The 20,536-nt window shown below is 39.7% G+C and overlaps 1 protein-coding gene across 1 annotated transcript in view; it reads left to right on the forward strand.

Annotated features, from left to right (window-relative positions):
- adamts7 (a disintegrin-like and metallopeptidase (reprolysin type) with thrombospondin type 1 motif, 7) overlaps positions 1–20,536 on the forward strand; it is a 57,972-nt gene that overhangs the window by 4,375 nt on the left and 33,061 nt on the right. Inside the window, exons 3-8 of the mRNA XM_029498307.1 lie at positions 6,797–6,980; positions 7,841–8,040; positions 10,740–10,823; positions 11,413–11,537; positions 12,942–13,091; positions 13,954–14,097. Of these exons, the coding sequence (XP_029354167.1) occupies positions 6,797–6,980; positions 7,841–8,040; positions 10,740–10,823; positions 11,413–11,537; positions 12,942–13,091; positions 13,954–14,097 (887 nt within the window). The remainder of the gene's footprint in view (positions 1–6,796; positions 6,981–7,840; positions 8,041–10,739; positions 10,824–11,412; positions 11,538–12,941; positions 13,092–13,953; positions 14,098–20,536) is intronic.

Here is a 20,536-nt window from a genome sequence, read left to right on the forward strand (position 1 = left end):
TAAGTATCTTTAACTCACTAATATTGAAAATCAATAGAGTGCCGCTTTATAAGTTGTATATCTGAGTGAATAAATGCCTATCTTCACAGGCATTTTTTTTTTTTTTTTTGCAATTAAAACTGCACATTCATTTTCTGTTGACGTCATTTAATATTTGATTTGTTTTGAAATGAGAAAGTCCCACTGAGTCAACCCTTTCAGATTTCTGTTTATAATCAGTATGCTGACCAAGTCCTGTAAATGCTCACTGCTCTTTTTAACATAGCATAAGCTAACTGAAAAGAAACTGTAAGAAATGTCAAGTGTATGGGGAAATTAGCTATTGACCATAGATCAAGAGTCGAAAGGGAGGTTTTGATTCTGCTGCTGTGACTGCTAGGCTGCTTATATCATTAACATTTCAAAGACAGTGGTTTATGAGAGCAAAGTTAAGCTACATACACTGGGGACAACCAACCAACTCTACACTAATTGGGATGACCTCCGACTCATTTCGAATGCCGCTCAACAACTGTAGTGAGATATGACCTTAAAAAGAAAAAAAAAAGTATGGTTCAAAACTCCTCAGGGTAGTAAGTCTTGCGAAGCTCTTCATCAGTTAGAGTCAGGATGGGTTTCGCCAGAAACCATGACTAGATCTTAGAGAAGGGTAGTAGGTGATTTCCTGTGACGAGTCCACCCTTCATCTTTGCCCCTGACTGTCTAATTATGAGACATAGAGAGGAGAGGCTTACCAACCAGTGTCTCATATTGAATGCTGCACGGTGACTGTTGTGTCTGGCTCTTGTTTGGAGCTGTAAGCAAAGTTTTCTGGTTATTTAAAAAAAAAAAAGCCCAGTTGTCAATCCCGAGCCAAAGCTTGTGTGTATCATCAAGGTCTGACAAACTTGTTGAATACATATTCTTCACCATGAAATATTTGCAGAGCAGAGTTTTTTTCATGGTTGGGACATTTTGAATAAAATATCCCTGTTTTGGCAAAGTTCTTCCTGGCCTTGCATTTCATGGCACACCGTGATAAATTGTTGAATATTGGAACAGTGTGAAACCATTTGAAGCTGTGTATCATATCACCTGCAGGAATTCACTCCTGTGTGCAGAGACAAGGAAAATAAGGATTCATTTGAAGAGACGTGCAGCACAGTGCTGCTAGAGGTTAATGGCTCCGCAGGGAGCCAGTAATGAAAGCGTCACTCTGGAAAATACAGACTAATCCCCTGTGTTTTCACCTGTTTAAAGGGAAGCTCAAAATAATTTGACAGAAAAAACAAACTTAAAAAAATATGTTTAATTAAGCAATTTATTCTTAATCCTTTTGTAGACATGAGCTTTCTGAAGCCTCCCACCCACACAGACACATGCTGTCCACACTGGTGGCGCTCTGCCTGGACTGCACCAAAGCCAGCTTCAGCTCATCAGTTGTTTTGGGGGTTTGTGCTTTTAGTTTGGTGGAAATAATCTGAAACACATAGACAGATGGATCGGAGTCAAGGGACTGGCCCAACTTTGGTGGCAATTTTCTATTTCCCAGGTGAGAGAATGAACGTGCTCAACACAGCCAAACTTGAAAGATTTAATAATGATGATCATTACAACAAATCAGCTACAGGCAAGCAACAAGTCAGTCATATCTAACGAGTCAGCGGATTAGGGACAGCGTTCTTTCTCCCAGGTGAAGTCTGACAATTACACAGTGACTTGAGTTTAGTTTTATGCATGTAACATCTGGGGAGATCAAAGGGTGGTAGTCCTTTGTCCTCGTTTCCCCGGGAGGGTCCGATGAGCCTTCCCGTCCTGCGGTCATGTTTATGACAGGTGACAAAGGCCACTTCCTGACTATCTCCACAGGCTCCCCATGAATGAGGCCTTCAAAGGCCAGGTTAATCAGTCAGGGGCCACCTGTCTTAAGAAAACAGGGCATTTGGGATCTCACAGTTCATATTTCCCTCATGCCAACCAGTGAGGGCCATTATTCACCCTGGACCTCAAGGAGCCAATGGTAGTTTCGCCTTTATAGTGTAGAGTGCATTGCCAGTCAGAAAATATTCATACTTCTTCAACTTTTTTCTCATTTAGTTTTATTTTAGACATTGTATTAAATAGTTTTAATAAAATTTCCTTCATCAATTTACGCTTACATCATATAATGACAATGAAAGCAAAAACTGAATTATAGTGACTTTTGCAAATTCATTCAAATGTAAAAGAACGTGAGCATAAAGAGCATCACAGAATGCATCTATGAAATGAATCATATAGTTTAACCAAAAAAAACTGTTTCATCAAAAGCAAGAGCCCCTAGCCTTCAGAAAGGAGAGTTCATTGCAGGGCTGTTGTATTAAAGGCAGTTTACCCAGATGTAGTAAAGTCGCAACTGAGTGTGTGTCAGGGGTTTGACAAAGTGCCAAGTGACATAATCACGTTTATTCACACTTCATATCAAAACAGGAGAGGAAGCAATTTAACCACCCATCAAAAGATATCCAAAAGTCATAGTTTGTGTCTAATAATGTTACCACACCACTTTCAAAATCATGATTCAGGCTCAAGGCTGGACGCACAGAATGAATGTGCATGTTTCCATTTAGAAATATGAGAAAAGGGAATCTCCCAAGTAATATTCAGTACCATACAATATTCAATGCCACACAGTTAAAAGAAACTTAAAGTAGCTCATCTGATTATACTTAATTTTCATTTTAATGTAAACAAACAGAAAAAAATGGGGCTCAAGCTGAATCCAATGATTGATCCGTGGCAACATATATCCGATTTAATTCTGTTATCAAGAAAAGTTTCTATTCCTGTTTCTCCCACAGAATGTCTGATAATAGCTTGCATTTGGATAGATTTACTGAGTCAAGTTGTGTCACTTAAAGTTTGTCCTTTAAAGTTACCAGCAATTGTCTCCTTTTGTTATTGGCGCTTGTGTGGTCCTCCCTCTTCAACAGTGCGCTGTCTGCCCATCGTCTGTGAGCCACTTTGTTTACTTTCTCTCTCTGGCTGCAGTCACGGTAACTCATCGGATTACAAAGCTGAAAAGTCAACACTTTATAGCCAACACTGTAACCTTCATTCCAGACCTAGTGTTCAATTTAATTAGGAAAAATGTGTGGAAATGCTTTTGTACTGACGATGGCTCTCCCCTTTTCCAGACTATCCAAACTTTTAGTGGTAAATGTAAGATGAGTAATGTGGATGTTTTTTTGTTTTTTTTATTACTATTATTTTTGTGTGTTTTTGTGATGGACCAGTGAATGCTGTGAGCTCCTTTTGCTGGATTTGTTTTTGACAAAGCAGAAGGTCCCTGATTTCCTTCATTTGGAAAATGTGCATCTCAGTTTTGTCCCTGGAACTGAAGGACAGACTGTTTAGGGAGCAGGTGCCTGTGTGTGTGACGTAAGTGAAAGAGCTACTATCCATTGGCTTTCCCTTTTAAGTCATGAGCTTTTAAGGAATAATAATCAGAAATTGTGAGTGTGAACTCTTTGTTGTGTTAGCACAGAAAGTTCTTAGTATTCATATGACCACTCTGCTTTAACGCTCCCCCTGTTATGCCAAAGCATGACACATGGCACTATTTTTCTTCTCCAACATCGATAACACTCGGTACTTCCTTAAGCAGTCATTACAAATAGATTTGTGAGCTAGAAAGAGAAGCACTGGAGATAATACACAGCCCTGTGGCCACTTTGTATTTGGTGTGAACTCACTGAAGCCGCAGCCTCCCATAACAACTCTCTGTGACCAATTACTGAGGATGTCAGGAATGTCAGCAGTTAAGATCTGCACTTCTGTGCAAGGAAAATCATCCAGATTTTGATTTTTTTTTTTTTTCTCGTCAGCCCAGCTGTGGTAGGCAAATAACAGCCCATCTTTGAAATCTTGCCCGGCAGCAAGACTAGATGGGACAAAACTGAAAAATGCTAGACAGGACCTTAAATCACACACTTAAATCCTTTTGTGATTCTTCCCACGCAAAGCATTACAATGTGTGTTAGTATCATCATTTAAAATGATCAAAATGGCACAGCATCAAGCAGCTGGTGCAGATTTGTTGTGGCTGCACATCCATGCTCTCATAACTCCCGACTCACCTCAGCCCTGTGGGGCCCTATTGGATTCAGATCTGGTGACTGTGGAGGCCATTTGAGAACAGCAAACTCATTGTCATGTTTAAAGAAACCAGTTTGAGAGGATTTGAACTTTGCGACATGGCGATTTATCCCACCAGCAGCCTCAGCTACTGATAGAATGATCTATGCTTTCATGTTGTTTATTACAATTTCTTACCCAGGCATTCAGATGTCTTTGTCTGATTATGTGTTTGCATTATAAAGCAGGTGAATTGGTTCGAAAGTGGCCCTTGGGCCTACAATTCAGTCATTTCTAGGCAATTCAGCAACCTCGTTGAGGTTTCATGATGTGTCCAAAAAGCTTTAGGAAAGATGGTGGTTAGAGTTAGAATAAGACCGCGTTAAAGGTCGGCAGACATACTGCTCTCTGCAGTCATCGGCCTTTGTCATGCAAATCCCCATTCCTGTCTCTGAAAGGAAGCGTATATGTGGGAAGGCAGTTATATTCATCCATCATATCTTCATCCCCTTTTTAATCAGGTGACTCTATTGCTGGTTTTATCACATCATCGGGATGTGATAATATAAACACTGAAGTATGATAGCCCTTCATAGACTGGCTGGGGTTTTGGCCCCTCACAGGTACAGTGTATATCTTATTCTGCAATTCAGCAGTATGTTATTTCAGTGCCACATTAAAAAGGCCTAGCTGTGTTATTTTCATGAGCACACTTTAGAGCATTCAACCATCTGCAATTAGGATCATTTCCTTTCAAGACGAGCGTCCTCACCATGAAAGCAAAGCACGAAAGCAAAGCAAAAATCTATTTGCCTACGTCAGAGAATTAATTGCTGGCATGGCACACCGAGGCTGAGGGTATGTCTGTCAACAAAAACAGTTTGAACTATAGTTTCCATGGTATCAAAACAAACTTTGCAAAATCGAAACATACTGTTAGCAAAATTGAAGTTACAAAAGTGATCATATCATCCTCCTCTTTTTTGGCTTCAAACACTGTGTATACACACGTTAACTGAAAAAAGCCCAACCCTATCCTGCCATGCTAAAGAAATAATGAGTTTCAGACAGTCGGCTTTATTGTCATGTTACATTTCTGAAATCCATACGTTTTTGTTTTGCTTTGCTTTGTTGTTGTTGACGCTTCTGCTTAAAAATAAACCCGAATGTATCTTTTCATGTGCATGTATACTGACACTGCGTTCTGTGGGGAGGAAGGATTCAGCGTTCTTACACAGTGTGGGATGGTGTAAAAATACAACAATGTAAGAGCTCGGTGCGGAGTCGCAGGTACATAAAGGTTTCAGAGGTATTGTTGGAGACAGTGGTGCTGAGACAATTACAGAGTGACAGCACACACACACACACACACACACACACACACAGAGTTCAAGGGTGTAGAAACACTAACCAATGCGGCGCCGACAGCTCTGTCTAAAAACTGTACAACACTGGTTACCTTGTTTTGAAGTTTAGATATAAAATTTTCCTTTTGAAGATCGCCGAGGTTTTGTCTGCTTTGTGATTAGACTTGCAGACTATTGTATTTGTGTAGCTGAGATACCGGAACAGTTCATATGTAAAGATCAGTCAGTGACTTTGTGCGACCGTTATGGGTAGTGGGACTTTACCTCGGATGGTAGCTTCCTCGGTTACCTGCACCGACCTGCATTGGCTTGTCCAACTTGAAGCACACAAACATTCGTGATATATGTGTCACTAAAAGCTATCGTTTGATACTTTGAGATATTTTGTTTTACCGTCATTAGTATCATTGCATTTATTCATTTATTCTACTTTTCTTGTGGTCATGCAGCAGATTTGAACTTTGTAATGTGGTCCAGCTTCTCTCTGACCGTGTATTCTGAGCTTCGATGTCTGATGCTGTGACTCTGTGACAGCTGAGGGGCAGAAAATAGTAGCAAGTGTTGAGTGGAAATTAAATATAGGGCAAGGCTGGTGAAAGGAAAAGACGACTAGGGCTACTAGAATTTGTTTTTGTCACCGTGCCAGGGAAGGTCAGGGTGCGATCATTCCCCTGTCGCTGTCGTGTCTCGCTGATGTCTACAGCAGCCACGAGACGACATGTTGTTTTGCTCACTGGGCTCTAATCCTGTAAGCTGAGGACATATCAAATTTTTTTTCTGCAGAAACTGCACCCCGTCTGTTTTCCTGTTGAATATAAAATAAACAAGAACCAAGATAAAATGTAAAATAAGAAAATAAGAGTCTGTACAGCAGACAAAATGCATAGACATAAAATTCTGCACGACAGATCACAATAACAATTTCGTGCACATATGTCTATCTGATAATACTGCTGTTGTTTAATTTAGATTTAGGTTGAGAGTAAATTCATTGGACTTCATTTTTAAACATCCTATTAAGAAAAAGCCTGCATGTGGATACGTGGGTAGTATCCAGTAGTTCTGCTTTTTACAATTATTTTACATGCTGATTACCTTTTTGTATATTTGTATAACTTTTACGATCAAATACTGGAAACCACCTATAATTTCCATTTATATGAATTCAAATAATAACTAAAACAATTACTGAATGATCAACACCTTATGTGTTTTCTGCCTTTATGTGATAGTTCTTTTGAACTATGGCACTTTCTCGGTAATGCACAGGCTATTTTAACAAAATAATTAGAGAGATGAACATAACACTGACTCACAGCCTCTCTTTTCTTCAGACAGGACTGTTCAGATTCTCTGATGAGGAGTTCTTCATTCAGCCTCTGGAGAAATCAAACGCTGAGACGTCAGCACCGCAGGCCCACGCCATCTACAAACGCCACGTGTCCCGTCCCTCCTGGGGTCCAGCTGTCCATCCAATCTCAGGGAATCAAGCTCTCAACAGTACCTGCGGCCTCAAAAGTAAATCTCCTTTTCCACACACACACACACGAAATGTCAAGTTTGCTTGACAGTTAAAATACTTGCATATTTACTTTTTTTTTGTCCCTTGAAATTACATAATAGCACACAAGTGAGGCAGCACATCTGCCATGATGAGTCTCCCATGTTAGGCTGAGCCTATTGTTAAGACATTCAGTACCAAAAAACCTGAATTAATATTCATTCATCAACCGCTTATCCATTTCCGGGTCGCAGTGGGTGCTGGAGCCAATCCCAGCTCACACTGGGTGAGGGCGGGTTCACAGTCCATCACAGGGCCAACAAACAGAGACCCACAACCACTCACATTCAGACCTACGAACAGTTTAGAGTTACCAGTTCACCCAAACATGATGTCTGTGGACGGTGGGAGGAAACCCACGCAGACACGGGGAGAACATGAAAGCTCCGCACAGAAAGGCCCCAGGCTGGGAACCGAACCCGCGACCTTCTCATTGTGGGGCAACAGCGCTAACTACTATGGAATCGTGCTGCGCTCATAAATTAGCTGCTTAAAATTCTGGGCTCATTTAATAAACCTTGGATGAATTTTGAACATCCAACAGAGAAGTGAGCTGTGAGCTAGTGAATAAAGTATTGAACTTGCACGGTTTCCGTGTTGTGAATCAGTCTCACAGGTGTGTCACTCATGGATAGGTTGAACTCATTTTAAAGGACATGCCTGAAGTCAGCTACTACACCATTATACCAACTTGGCACTTTTAGAAGGAGAAGAATTTTTACTTGCCACCTCGGACCAAACATTGTTTGTTTTAAAAGTCCAAGCTGTGATGTAGTGAGACATTTTAAAAATATTTATTTCTGCCCCCCATTTCAAGATTCCCATCTAAGTCTTGTAGATGTGGAGAGACAGCGGGAGCGCTGGGAGCACCACCAGCGGAGGAGGAGGAGGAGAATCCGTCAACGCTCAGTCAGCAAAGAGAAGTGGGTGGAAACGCTGGTGGTGGCTGACCATAAAATGGTGGAGTATCATGGGACCAAAGCTGTGGAAGGCTATGTCCTCGCTGTCATGAACATTGTAAGTGACATTAACAAAAGCTGAAATCCATTCGGTTTAGCCGAGTTTCCTAATACTTCAACTGCATCATAGCATTAGCCCTTTGCTAATGACTATTGTGGTTTTAGTTCGAAATTGCCAATTAATAATCTTTGAGTATAAGACTATGAGGCCACATCATAAAATATAATGCAAGTGTAAACAACACTTATCTTCTGTGTAAAACTTGTAAGAACGTTTAAAATCCCTGTTGGTAAAAAGTCTATTTCATAATTTAAAACCACTAAGAAAAGAAAACTCTTCTAGATGTTTTGAATACACACTGCACATCTTCCTGGATGACTTCGATGGCACTGCTGTCTGTTAGTTTTTCCATCGACAATGACTTAATTAAACTCGTCTCATTTATTTTTTCCGCTATCACATCGTAGCCTTTCACAACAAATGCCATCACTACCTCCTGGTTAAGGGTTAAGTAAGCTAACTCCTTGCATGTTATTGATTAGGACAGATAGTTTTTTCTTCCAAAATGCAGCCGTGTTCTGGCTGCAGGTCCCGAAAACACAATCAGAGGACAGAATATCAGGAAATGGATTTCACTGACCTATAAACCCATGAATTAACTGACATCACAGACAATAATACACAGAGGAAACAGCCATTATTCCCCACATCCTCTCATGTTTCTTTTTCTAAATCCTATACACTCCACGTTTGAACTTTGAACTATCTGGCCATTTGAAAACAATCTTGCACAGCATTAAGGGAAACAGCCTCTTATGCATATCCAAACAATAAGTAGTGGCAAGCTCTTCCATAGCCCCCAGCTGTTCCATTGTTATGTCACAGACACTGTCTTGATGTTATCAACTTTACAAGAGGTCCACATTTTTGTTCTCCGCTGTGCTCACAGCACACGGCGGTATGGTTGATATGCATGTAAGCCAATCACGGCAAAAAGAAATTGAAGGCGCTTTCACAAAAATAGCTCCCAACTTCCTTTCACATGGTGATCTAATCATAAATTATTGGATTTCCTCTGGGATATTTATTGCATGTTAACAAAACAAGAAGACTCTGAGGACACTATAAATATCAATGCTATTTTTTTTCCCATGAATTCATTCAAAATAATTTAACCATATGAATTAAGTGCCAGGGCACAGTATGTGGTTTGAAAAGAAACCTTAAATAATGCAACACTTTAGTTATTGCAAGTTTAATGATACATTTTTAAAAATATTTTTAAAAATATGTTAATTCCATTCATGTTGTCTGTCTCTCTTTCTCTTTCGCTTGCTACCTCTCTCTCTGTCTCTCTCTATATATATATATATATATATATATATATATATATCAAATTTCCCATCAAATTTCCCAAACTCAAAACAAGACATTTCTAAGAGGTGGAAAGTTTTCATTCACTCTGGGCATTGTGGTGTTTGTACAGGGTGTGTCCAAGTGAATGTACTGGTTCTGAAATGGAAATCTAAAAGCCGTATCGTCTACAGTACAGATACAAGAATAATGGCTCTGACCCAACTGTGATTTAACACAATTTATATTAAATTATGGATCAGTAATACATATTGGCTTTGGGCCTTTCTGTGTGGAGTTTGATCTCTCTGTGCCAGCATGGGACCCTCCAAGTAGTCCAGTTTCCTTCCTTCCCACAGTTCTGTAGATTGGCATTGTGATGGACTGCCAATAATATAATAATAATAATACATTTTACTTATATAGCGCTCTCCATAGTACTCAAAGACGCTTTACAATGACTGTTAAAAACAAGGGAATAAAATGTAAATTACACAGTAAATATATACAAAATGAAAATAAAAGAAGAATCTAAAGTGCATAGTGAGGGCCACAACATATGTCAAAAGCAATTTAAAAAAGGTGGGTTTTAGGAGGGATTTGAAGTTGGGCAGGTCCATGTGGGTTGGGATGCGGTCGGGGAGAGAGTTCCTGAGGGAGGGGGCGGCGATAGAAAAGACTCTCCCCCCCTAGGTCTGATGACTTGTTCGGAGGGGTGTGGACAGGAGGTTGGCAACGGAAGAGCGAAGTTTACGGGGGGGGGGGGTTGTGGCGGTGGAGCAGGGCAGTGAGATGCGAGCGGACCTGATTGTGGAGAGCTTTATGTGTGAGAAGGAGGATTTTGAAGGTGAGGCAATGCGGGACAGAGCCAGTGGAGGGTTTGGAGGACGGGGGTTATGTCGGCGAGCAGCAGAGTTCTGAATGTACTGGAGTGTTGATGAGTTTGGAGGATGAGCCATATGGGATGCTGTTGCAGTAATCCAGTTTTGGAAGTGATAAAAGCGTGGGTGAGGGTCTCTGCAGCAGGTAAGGAGAGTGATGGACGGAGATGGGCGATGTTTCTGAGGTAGAAAAAGGCAGTCCTTGTGATGTGGTTGATGTGGCGTTCAAAGGAGAGGTTATTATCGGAGATGACACCGAGGTTGCGGATATGTGAGGAAGGGAGCAGAGTGGAGTTGTCAGTGGTGAGGCGGAAGTTGTGGGCGGTGTTGACGAGGGATTTGGGGCCAGTGATGATGAGTTCTGATTTGTCACAGTTCAGCTGGAGGAAGGTGTAGAGAGTGAATGGATGGATAGATGACAATATATATAACCCTATTACTTGATGGCCCATTACAAAGACGATACCATGATAGAGTTGAATCATGTATCATCAAAATGTTTTATTTGGAATATTCTTTTAGGTGGCCGGTCTGTTCAGAGATGCCACTATTGGAAATGCAATCAACATTGTGGTCATTCGACTCATCCTACTGGAGCAGGAGGAGGTAAAAATGTGTGTTATTAAAGTTATGGAATAATCGGAACATACTGTACAAAATGGGCCGATCAAGTGCCCCTGAATTATTCTGTGCATTGCAGATGTTTTATATTCAGATAAAAATATGAGAAATTTAACCTGAGCTACTTCTTTAAAGTCCAAAGAACTTAAATATCAGTAATCCATTCATGACTGGCATCTGCACACGGCTTGGTGTTCACAGCATCACATTAACATGACAAATGGACTCATTCTAAGGTTATTCTTGTTCAGAATAATTGCTGCCTTCATGTTGTTGGCAGAAGCCGGGATATATCTGTGTCCTGCAGCAGCAAATAATAACATATGGTATATATGTAAACATGATGAATGATTACAATGGCTATAATAATAATAATAATAATAATAATAATAAAACGAACTGAAGAGTCCATTCATAGAAAACAAAACAATAGTGATGGTGTAATTGAAGTGGAAGTAAAGTGTTCTGTTTCTATTTAGGAGACAGAACCTATATTTATTGTACATTAAGATTGTGTTAGCTGTAATAGTTTCCTCCCCCACCTCATTCTCTCATTCCGGCATGTGGACAAAAGAGCGACCTGAAGATTACACATCATGCTGATAACAGCTTGAACAGTTTCTGTAAGTGGCAGAAGAAACTCAACATGAAAGGAGATGAACACCCCCTGCATCACGATGTGGCCGTTCTCCTCACCAGGTGAGTAAATTGACAACGCTGCCCTTCCCTGAACCCAATCATGACTTGGGAAATGCAACCCATCAGTATTTTTTGCCACCTTTGGCCAGAGCAGCTATTCATGTGCTCAATTTATGAATGCCCAGGGTAGACTCAGTGCCGCATGTGAATCATCTCTAAACCTTCAACGAAGTAAACAACCACTCCACATGACTCATTCACTTGCATCCTTTTTACCTTCAGAGCTTATGCAGGAGACCTTATCTTTCTTCTTCCAAAGTAGAAACCTGCTGTAGTGACGCCAGGATAAGAAAATAAGACAGAAGAAAGAGTTTTTAGTTAAAACATAATTTTCTGAATTTCCCACATTTTGTTCACAGGTATGATAAAAGATTTTTTTTTTTAATCAAGGTGAAAGTAGTCTTGGCTTATTATAATTCTACAGCCATAATATTTAAAATAGTTTTGACACAAAATGGTCCTGTGGCCAACCACACTTGACATGCGGTCATTTAAAAAAAATGCGACAAAGGTTTTGATGTAGCTATTATAAACACATAATATCCACTTTTTGTCTCAGGTCCATTCTGTTTTTGACCCCATTCGTATATTCAATTGGCTGGTAAATTATTGTCCATACTCATTTCTCTTGGCCTTCTGACATTAACCTTCATTAAGCGTCACAGGGCTTTAACTCAGTATCTCTTATTATTCGTGGGGTTAAAGCATCATGTAAAAAGTTTCTGAATATCAATGTTGTCAAAGACTGTCACCCCTAAAACCTCAGCAGATTATTCAAAGACTGGGAGAAACACTGTGAAGTCAAGACAGCATCAATATACTGCCTGCAAATTCATTTATTTATTTATTTTTTTTTAATGTCTGCTAAGTTTTGAACAATGACTTCTGGAATCAATGCTACAAAGACCTATGGATGTTTTCAGGTTCTACAGCATTAGTATGGTGTTTTAATATAATATTCGGGGAGTTCATATTAAATACATCAACCTTTTCTTCACTTTTGAGGAGTGGGAGGACATTAAGGAAGAAAAAGAGAGAATATTGAGCAGATTTGATACTGTTGCTGTCTATGTAAAGATATAATCTAATCTGATATTCTAACTGTGAAATAGTTCCACATTAATAATATGAATATGAATATGAATATATATTTTCATGTGGAATTCACATCATGACATGATAATGATGATACTGGATGAATCATCAGGCAATTAATTAATCTTCAAGATTATATTTAATAAAAACTACAATGAAAAACCTCTTGGGTCCAGTCAATGTCAAAGTATGAGTCAGACTCCCCCCTTCATTTTTATCCATACTCCATCACTGTCATTCAGATCTTTATCGACTTGCCCTCCATAGTAATTGAAGTCTGACCAACTCTCCACCTTCACTTTTTAAAAGGAAGGACATCTGTGCAGCCATCAACATGCCATGTGAGACTCTGGGTCTGTCCCATGTGGCTGGGATTTGTCAGCCGCATCGAAGTTGCAGCATCAGTGAGGATACTGGCCTCCCATTGGCTTTCACTGTAGCACACGAGCTAGGACACAAGTAAGGTTCATTGCACAAACACACTCGCACACATTATAACATTCTGGTAGACATCAAACTCAGTGTCACAGATTACTTTATCTAAAGTAAATCTCTATCCTTTCAGGAATCTCTCATTTTTGGGGGGTTCTGCTGTCCTTCAACACAAAACCTATAAATGCATGCAACCTATGCAAATGCATGTAATGCTGCACAGCAACATGAGTCATACAAAATGGATTTAAATTTTCTGATTAAAACAAATTGAAATAATATGATTCCCTTTGCTCCCACATTGTATAACATTTAGGAAGCTGTCAGCCTGTTCGTACTTTTTGTTAGACAGTGCTTTTGTTTTCTCCAAGCGCTTTCTCATCAGTTCACAGTGTGTTGCTTCATTGTGCTTGAATTTCATGCTACACTTGACCTTGAACTCAGTACCTTACCAGCTCTTCTTTGGTAAGACATTGACATTGGCAGCTTGTCCTCATTCAGTGTTTTTGTTGAAGTCCTGATTGACAGAAGTGGCAGCATACATTAGTTGGTACAGGTCCAGGTACTCTTTCAGAGAAATAAAGCTGTGTGCATGTTTTTTTAATGCCTAGTTTCTTCTCCAGTTTTAGCCACTCCACAACAATTTGATGCCTACCTAATATTAAGCCTCCTTCTTCCCTGTCAAAATGTCAAACATGGTGAAAATGTTCGGCTGCTCGGATATTCAATCAATTCAATTCAATGAGCTCTATTTTACGCCAACCTTCAGATGTGACTGGAACCTTTTCAGGTTTTACGGTGTCAAACATTACATGATGTTTTGCTCTGTTTCATTTTGTGGCCTCTCACTTTATTTGCCCACTCTGTGGGATGTGCTTTTATGTCACAGCTTTGGGATTCAGCATGATGGCAACGGTAATGACTGTGAACCCATTGGGAAACGACCTTTCGTCATGTCTCCACAGCTCCTGTATGGCACCTCACTGCCCAGTTGGTCGCGCTGCAGTCGCCAGTATATCACCCGCTTCCTTGAGTGAGTTTCAAACCTGCTGCTCAGATATTACACTTGTATATTTAATTAAATTTCATGCGTCAATGACTATTGTACTGTATATACAAGGTACAGTATGTAAGGGAGGGAAAAGAAACGTTATTTTAATGGTTTAAGAGCTTTGGAGAGTGATATATGAGTCCCAGATTTGACTCCAAGGCTGAATCTGGAAAGAAAATGATGGTGCTCTGACTTTAGCTCAGAAAGAAACAGTTTGGTCTCTGTAGCTTATCTTCCCGTTCATGATTACTGTAGGTGGTTCATTTTTGGTTTTGATTGTTCAATAATTGAGTGTGAGACCACTTGAGTGATAGGCTGGTAAATGGAAAATTGTCATCGCTCCAACTCTTTGCTAAGTTTGTCCGTTAGTCAGTCAAGTTAGGCGCCGCTGGGATGGCAATGGTAGGGCAGCGCAGTCTGAGTCTCAAGGGAAGCCTATAGGTGACATCATAGAGGCTGTGATGTACCAGGGTTAAATCACTCACATTTGTCATTACAAACACAGACAGCCGAGTGCTGCTGATGCCACACAGATCCAAGAAACCCATCCTCGTTGAAGGCAAAGAGTTGGACTTATTTTGGTTTTTACCAAGAGCCCTATAAATTCTGTTTTATTCTTTCCCAAATTAGTTTTAAATTTTCAATTTATTTTTTTTAACACTTCAGTTTTTAGCATTTTACGGAAATTTTACCCCGAGAGAGTGTGAACAGAAATGAAATATAGACAATTTCTTCAGTTATAACTGAAAACTCAAATAAAACGAAACAAAAACGTAACAATAAAACAATAATGTCTTCTATCCCCACGCTCTTTGGTTTTCCACCGATTACTGATATCTCTATTGAAGTACATGATAGTCAACATCTTTGTGTTGAGCTCAGTGAGTGACTGTTGTTTGACTTAGCACTCAGACGGCTGCTTCACTGGTGGGGGGTGTGCATTATTAGTGACCCCCTCTGAGAAGTTTCCCGACAGATACGTTCCTTTTTATTGCGAAAGAAAGACTGGGGTCCGGTCTCTCATCACATCTAGTCTGGTCTGGTCTAGTCTCTAGTCTCTGCTGGGGTCCGGACTCTGGTCTGGTCTGGTCTAGTCTAGTCTCTGGTCTAGTCTGCTCCGGTATAGTCTCTGGGGGATCCAGTCTTTCAATAGAAAGTCATCATATTGGTGATTGCCAGCTTTATTTACTTCAAGGAGGTGGATGGTTTGAATGCCGAGGCTGCAGTCAGATAAAAATATTCATACCATGGTCAGTGTGAATACTTTTTTTTTTTTTTTTTTTTGATTGGTCGGCAGGTGTGCATTAAAACCATTTAATGCACATGTGGTTTGGCTAAAATTTGTCGCTAACTGCTCTAAATTAATCCACGCCTGTAACCATAGAAACATAATGACCCCAGCTGTCAAACTGTCAACAGCAACTTCCTGGGAAAAAACAAGCAGAAATGGGTGAATTTAACATTTCTTTTAACTTATTTGGAGAGTACAAGAATTTTGAGGAATGGGATGCCTCAGAAATGGAGAAGAAAAGACAAAAATCAGGAAAAAATGGCACAAGGAACTGACACCTGAAGAGATAAATACTAAGAAGCCAACAAAATGGGCAGTTAAGATATTGACAGACTTTCTCAGCCAAAGACAAAAGAACACAGATTTGAAATCGGCGTTGTTATAAAAGTGACAAATTTATTCCTTGTCATGACAATGGTAAGATCCTGCTTCAAAAACCTTCGATTTTGAGTGCAAAGGTTGACGAATCCTTTTATTCCTGTTTCTAGTTTCGCGTAGGCAAACGTCCCTCCGCTGTGCGTTGGGCAATTCTTCGCCTCCACATCGTGCATTAAAACCATTTGAAGCACACCTACTTGTGGATTAACCCTGGCATATTTGTTGGTGCATATCTACAGTGTGCGTGTTTGTGAGTGAGTGAGTCAGAGAGAGAGAGAGAGAGAGAGAGAGAGAGAGAGAGAGAGAGAGAGAGAGAGAGAGAGAGAGAGAGAGAGAGAGAGAGAGAGAGAGAGAGAGAGAGAGAGAGAGAGAGAGAGAGAGAGAGAGAGAGAGAGAGAGAGAGAGAGAGAGAGAGAGAGAGAGAGAGAGAGAGAGAGAGATTAATCTGCTGTCGCACTTTTGGCTTCAGTCTGACATGTTGACATGTTGAATGTCTGAAATACTTCACTATAGTTGGACTACAGTTTCTCAGCTCAAGGCATCTGGAATTCATTTAGTGGGTGTTCATTGTAGCTTCTTGACTTCAGTGGAATAAAAGGCCTGATGGGCGATATTTACACCCGAGGGAGTTCGCAGTGCAAAGGTCACTGGTTTGTGTGTTTGTCTGTGTGTACCTCTGCTGTGTTAATTACAGAGGAGTCATAGGCTTTTTTTTTTTTTTTTTAAATCAGAAGGGATTGTCCTGACAATATTATGTAGGACTGTAATGACCAAGTTTTTTTGTTTTTTTTTTTCAGCATTGTATTAAAACTTAAAACAAAGTAGAATGTCGTAATCATTTAATTATGTTGAGATGTATCACTGCACTGCGTCAGGCAGTCAGAAATGACTCAGGAAGTGACAGTGACTGTTTTACTTTATTTTGGCTGGAATGCTTGTACATTGATAATGTGATACAGATCTAACCCTTCTACCAACGTAGCCCTCCCTCGAGTCACACAGCACGAGTGGCCTCAAACAAAGGACTCTTCTATATTTGTTTTTGTGTACTGGTTACAGGCTGGCAGAGTCTTGGACATAAGAGGGGGGATTTCAGTGGACTCTTTTGAAAACTATTCAATAGTTTATCACAGTAACTTGAATCCACCAGACTTGACATTATCATTGTGTGACCTTTGCATCTCGTATTGTATTAATTACGGCTGTCAGCATTAACATGTTACTAAATAAATAAAAAAAGCTGCTCTTAACAAGATGTTTTTTTTTTTATTGCATACATCTCATGCTGCTATTTTGTCCCTTTGCCGCTTCACTTAGCTTGCTGTTTATTTGTCAGCAATTTACGTACACGGCATATGTCATATGTCAGCAATGTACTTAGTTTTGTTTAAGAAAGGGAAAAAAAAAAAAAGCAGCTCATAGTTAGCTAAGCACGGTGTCTGGCAAACATAAGCATGTTGGATTAGTTTGCAGCTTGCATGGCAGCAGAGTAATAACAAGTAAGTTATTACTGCTAATGAGACTGAAGTCGCATGCTGAGTGGAAAATTTAATAGATTGGAAATGAGAAATTAGGAAAATTTCCTAATGGTTGCCATGACACGTCAAACTGAGAACTGCGATACAGCGAGAGTTAATTTGTTCATAATCCAGAAAGACTTATCTTGCATAGTAAAGTGGTGTTTATCTTTCTTTTAATGAATAAAAAAGACAAGCTCCTTGTAAGTGAGAGAAACAGGGTAACCATTTAATCAACGTCAGTTTAAGAAAACAAATTTTCTCTCCTGTTTTTCACATCCACATCCAGCAGCCCACTCCAAACACTTTGCATTGATAATATCTGCATACATTTTTTTTTCATGTCTCTAAATGGTAACATTTCCAGCACAACAATATCTCCATGTATGAGGCTTTAGTTGTACCACAAGCCTCATCAGCCTGTATTTTTTTTTTTTTTAGAGCTTCGTTCTGAAGATGTCACTTTGTGTGGAATGTAGAAGGTCACACTCAATGAAGTGGATTTGACATTGTCACATATCTGGGCTACCAAAACAGGTCAACTCTGTCCAGAGACGAGGCATCCAAAAATTTGCGGGTCAAAACAGCATATTTCATTAAAGAGCATATGAATGTGAATTATTTTTGATTTTGAAATGTGTGGATTCTGAAGAGTTAGATAACTGGTGTAAACACTTCCAGGAAAGCTGCTGGCTTTGACAACGGCTGCTGTATAACCTAATTTTTGTCTGTGAAGTGCTTTCCAGTCTGCAGGCACTCGTGGAGAACATTTTAATTGCTGCTTTTCAGTAGTCAATGTGAGATAATCTTTGATCAATTATGTCTCTGGGAAATGGTAAGTAGCCAGCCTCTGTTGTGTTTGTTTTGGTTTTTTTTTTTTTGTTTTTTCATTTTCTACAGACGGGGTGAAGGAGACAATGAAATGTGCGTTGGAAATTAAAGCAAAAAGCAAAATAATAGTGTACTCTTGCAGTTTAGTTACACCTGTGCATTATTCCAGTGGCAAGATATTGTTCAAGATTTTACAACATGTATAATTTTAGCAGTACTTGCTCTTAACAGTTGTTTATTACTTGCTTATTTATTTATTATTATGTTTTCATATTGGGTGAAATCACTGCAATGTCACAAAAAATGATCACTCAACACATTCCCCTCAGTAATTTGATGCATCGTATCATCTTTCAGTTTAATATTTTGGCTCATTCCCACCTTGTCTTGTTTTCAGATGCAGATTGCATGCAGGTTTCAATATGAACAAAAAGGGCAAATAATGTGAAACTGAATGTGGTGGTTCATCTGTAGACGGCTGACCTCGTCGTGTCCTTTTGGATGGTTTTCAACCCTTTTATGCGTTTCCTAACATAGTGATGCGCCAGAGAACACAACCGTTAAAGACAGGCCTGCAAATAGAAGTTCGAATGTTCTGAAGACTATGGGAAAACAGCCACACGGCTCACTTAATTTATTGCCCCAGTAAACATTTTCCAATGAGTTTATGGTCTCAATCGCTAATCACAAGTCTCCTCCAGGACCATATTCATCCATTGTATGGTGGGTCCCATTTAAAGAAAATAGACGATAAAGCACGACATCCATTAAGGTGTGGCGACACCGTAAATATTTGGATTTATCTGGTTTCAACAAACCTTGAAGTAGAAAAGATGTAGCCAGTTGATGTATGGACCGATGCCTTCTGCAGGTTATTTACACGCTGTAACTAAAAGATCCCCAGAATGAATTCCAGCCCCTTCGAGATGTTCAATCATTGCAGTGTTGAAAATGTAGCTGTTTTACTCAGATCAGTTAGCCTTTAATCTACATATGTTCTCTATGTATTTGGTTGGAAATTAGACTCCAATCAGCTCCACTTGTGCTTATAGACTCATAGCACTCCTCTAATGGATATCCAAAGGATTTCTTAACACAAATTGTAATTGAAATTCATACACAAGTCATATCCACATAGAGTTTGTACACATGATGGTGTCAGTGAGGTTAGTAATGGAATTGCTTCTGATCATATTTATTTCTTACATGGATTCTTTTAATTAGCATGTATCCATTAGAGGGATACCTATATTTACATGTGAGCGTAATTGCACACTTCTGCAAAGGAATAATTCCTTATAACTTGTCATGTCTTGCTAAATATTACAGCATGCAGAATCAATCAAAACAACATGGTGTTGAGGATTTAAACTGCGCCTTGGACATATTTGTGAGGGTCAGATCAGCATTCAAAGCACATAGCATGGCAGACTTTGGAATGGCTTGAGTGAAATAAAGCGCTCTGGCTCTCAAGTTGTTGAAAACATGGCCATGAATAATGTGTACAGTCCCTTCATGTTCCCCAAGAACTATTATCACAAAAGAGTGGAAAGAAATAGGAGCACATTTTGAGCTGCTTTCAGCAATTTCAGGTTAAAGTAATACAACTTGATACTGCTCCTTTTCCTAAGCAGAAAATAGCTTGTTAACCCCCTGACCCTCTTCTAGTTTTATCACTTTTCAGTGGTGAGCCACTAGTCTGCCCTGAGGACACTCAGAAGGCATAACAAAAAAAAAAAACTCTTGTAAGAACTGGAATTAATCAATTCCTAAAGTACCAAGAGCAAAAGAAAAGAAATGGCACGGCATATTGTGTATAACCTCAAATGGCTCAGATCTTACCGACATAGTGACAGCTAACACCCGGTGCTGAATTTCCTATGGCAGGGAAATACGTAATGTCTGCGATAAACAGGAAATCTATATAAGGGCATCAGCTGCAATGTATTATTTCAGCACTGTTTATTCCTGGGACATATTTCCACTCCTCTCTCTGTGTGTGGGCATCTGTGTTCATCTCTGACAGCTTAATGAAATCTTAACCACACAGTGTTCCTTTCACTCTAAAGACGGTATGGTGATTTGCCGAATGTAAGATAAAACAATGAAGAGGGATGCGAGGCTGCTTTAGGTTGCAGTATTATTATTATTTTCATCAGGCATGTAGCATGGTCTGCAGATTGGTATGCTCAGTATGAAATTTCAGGGAAAATGACATTGTTGTAAAACACCTTGAGAATACCACTCTGGTAGGCGCATAATTGAAAACAGGCAGAAAAAATTTCTTTGTGTGTTGACTGTAATGTCGCTCATAAGAATAATAATAAAAACAAATCATGGCCACAGTATGGGCCTCTGTATGAAAAGGCTGTGCATTCATACTTAGATGGATTTATGTATACTG

This window comes from Echeneis naucrates, chromosome 3 (assembly GCF_900963305.1).
Source record: "Echeneis naucrates chromosome 3, fEcheNa1.1, whole genome shotgun sequence".
In the NCBI taxonomy this organism is placed as follows: domain Eukaryota; kingdom Metazoa; phylum Chordata; class Actinopteri; order Carangiformes; family Echeneidae; genus Echeneis; species Echeneis naucrates.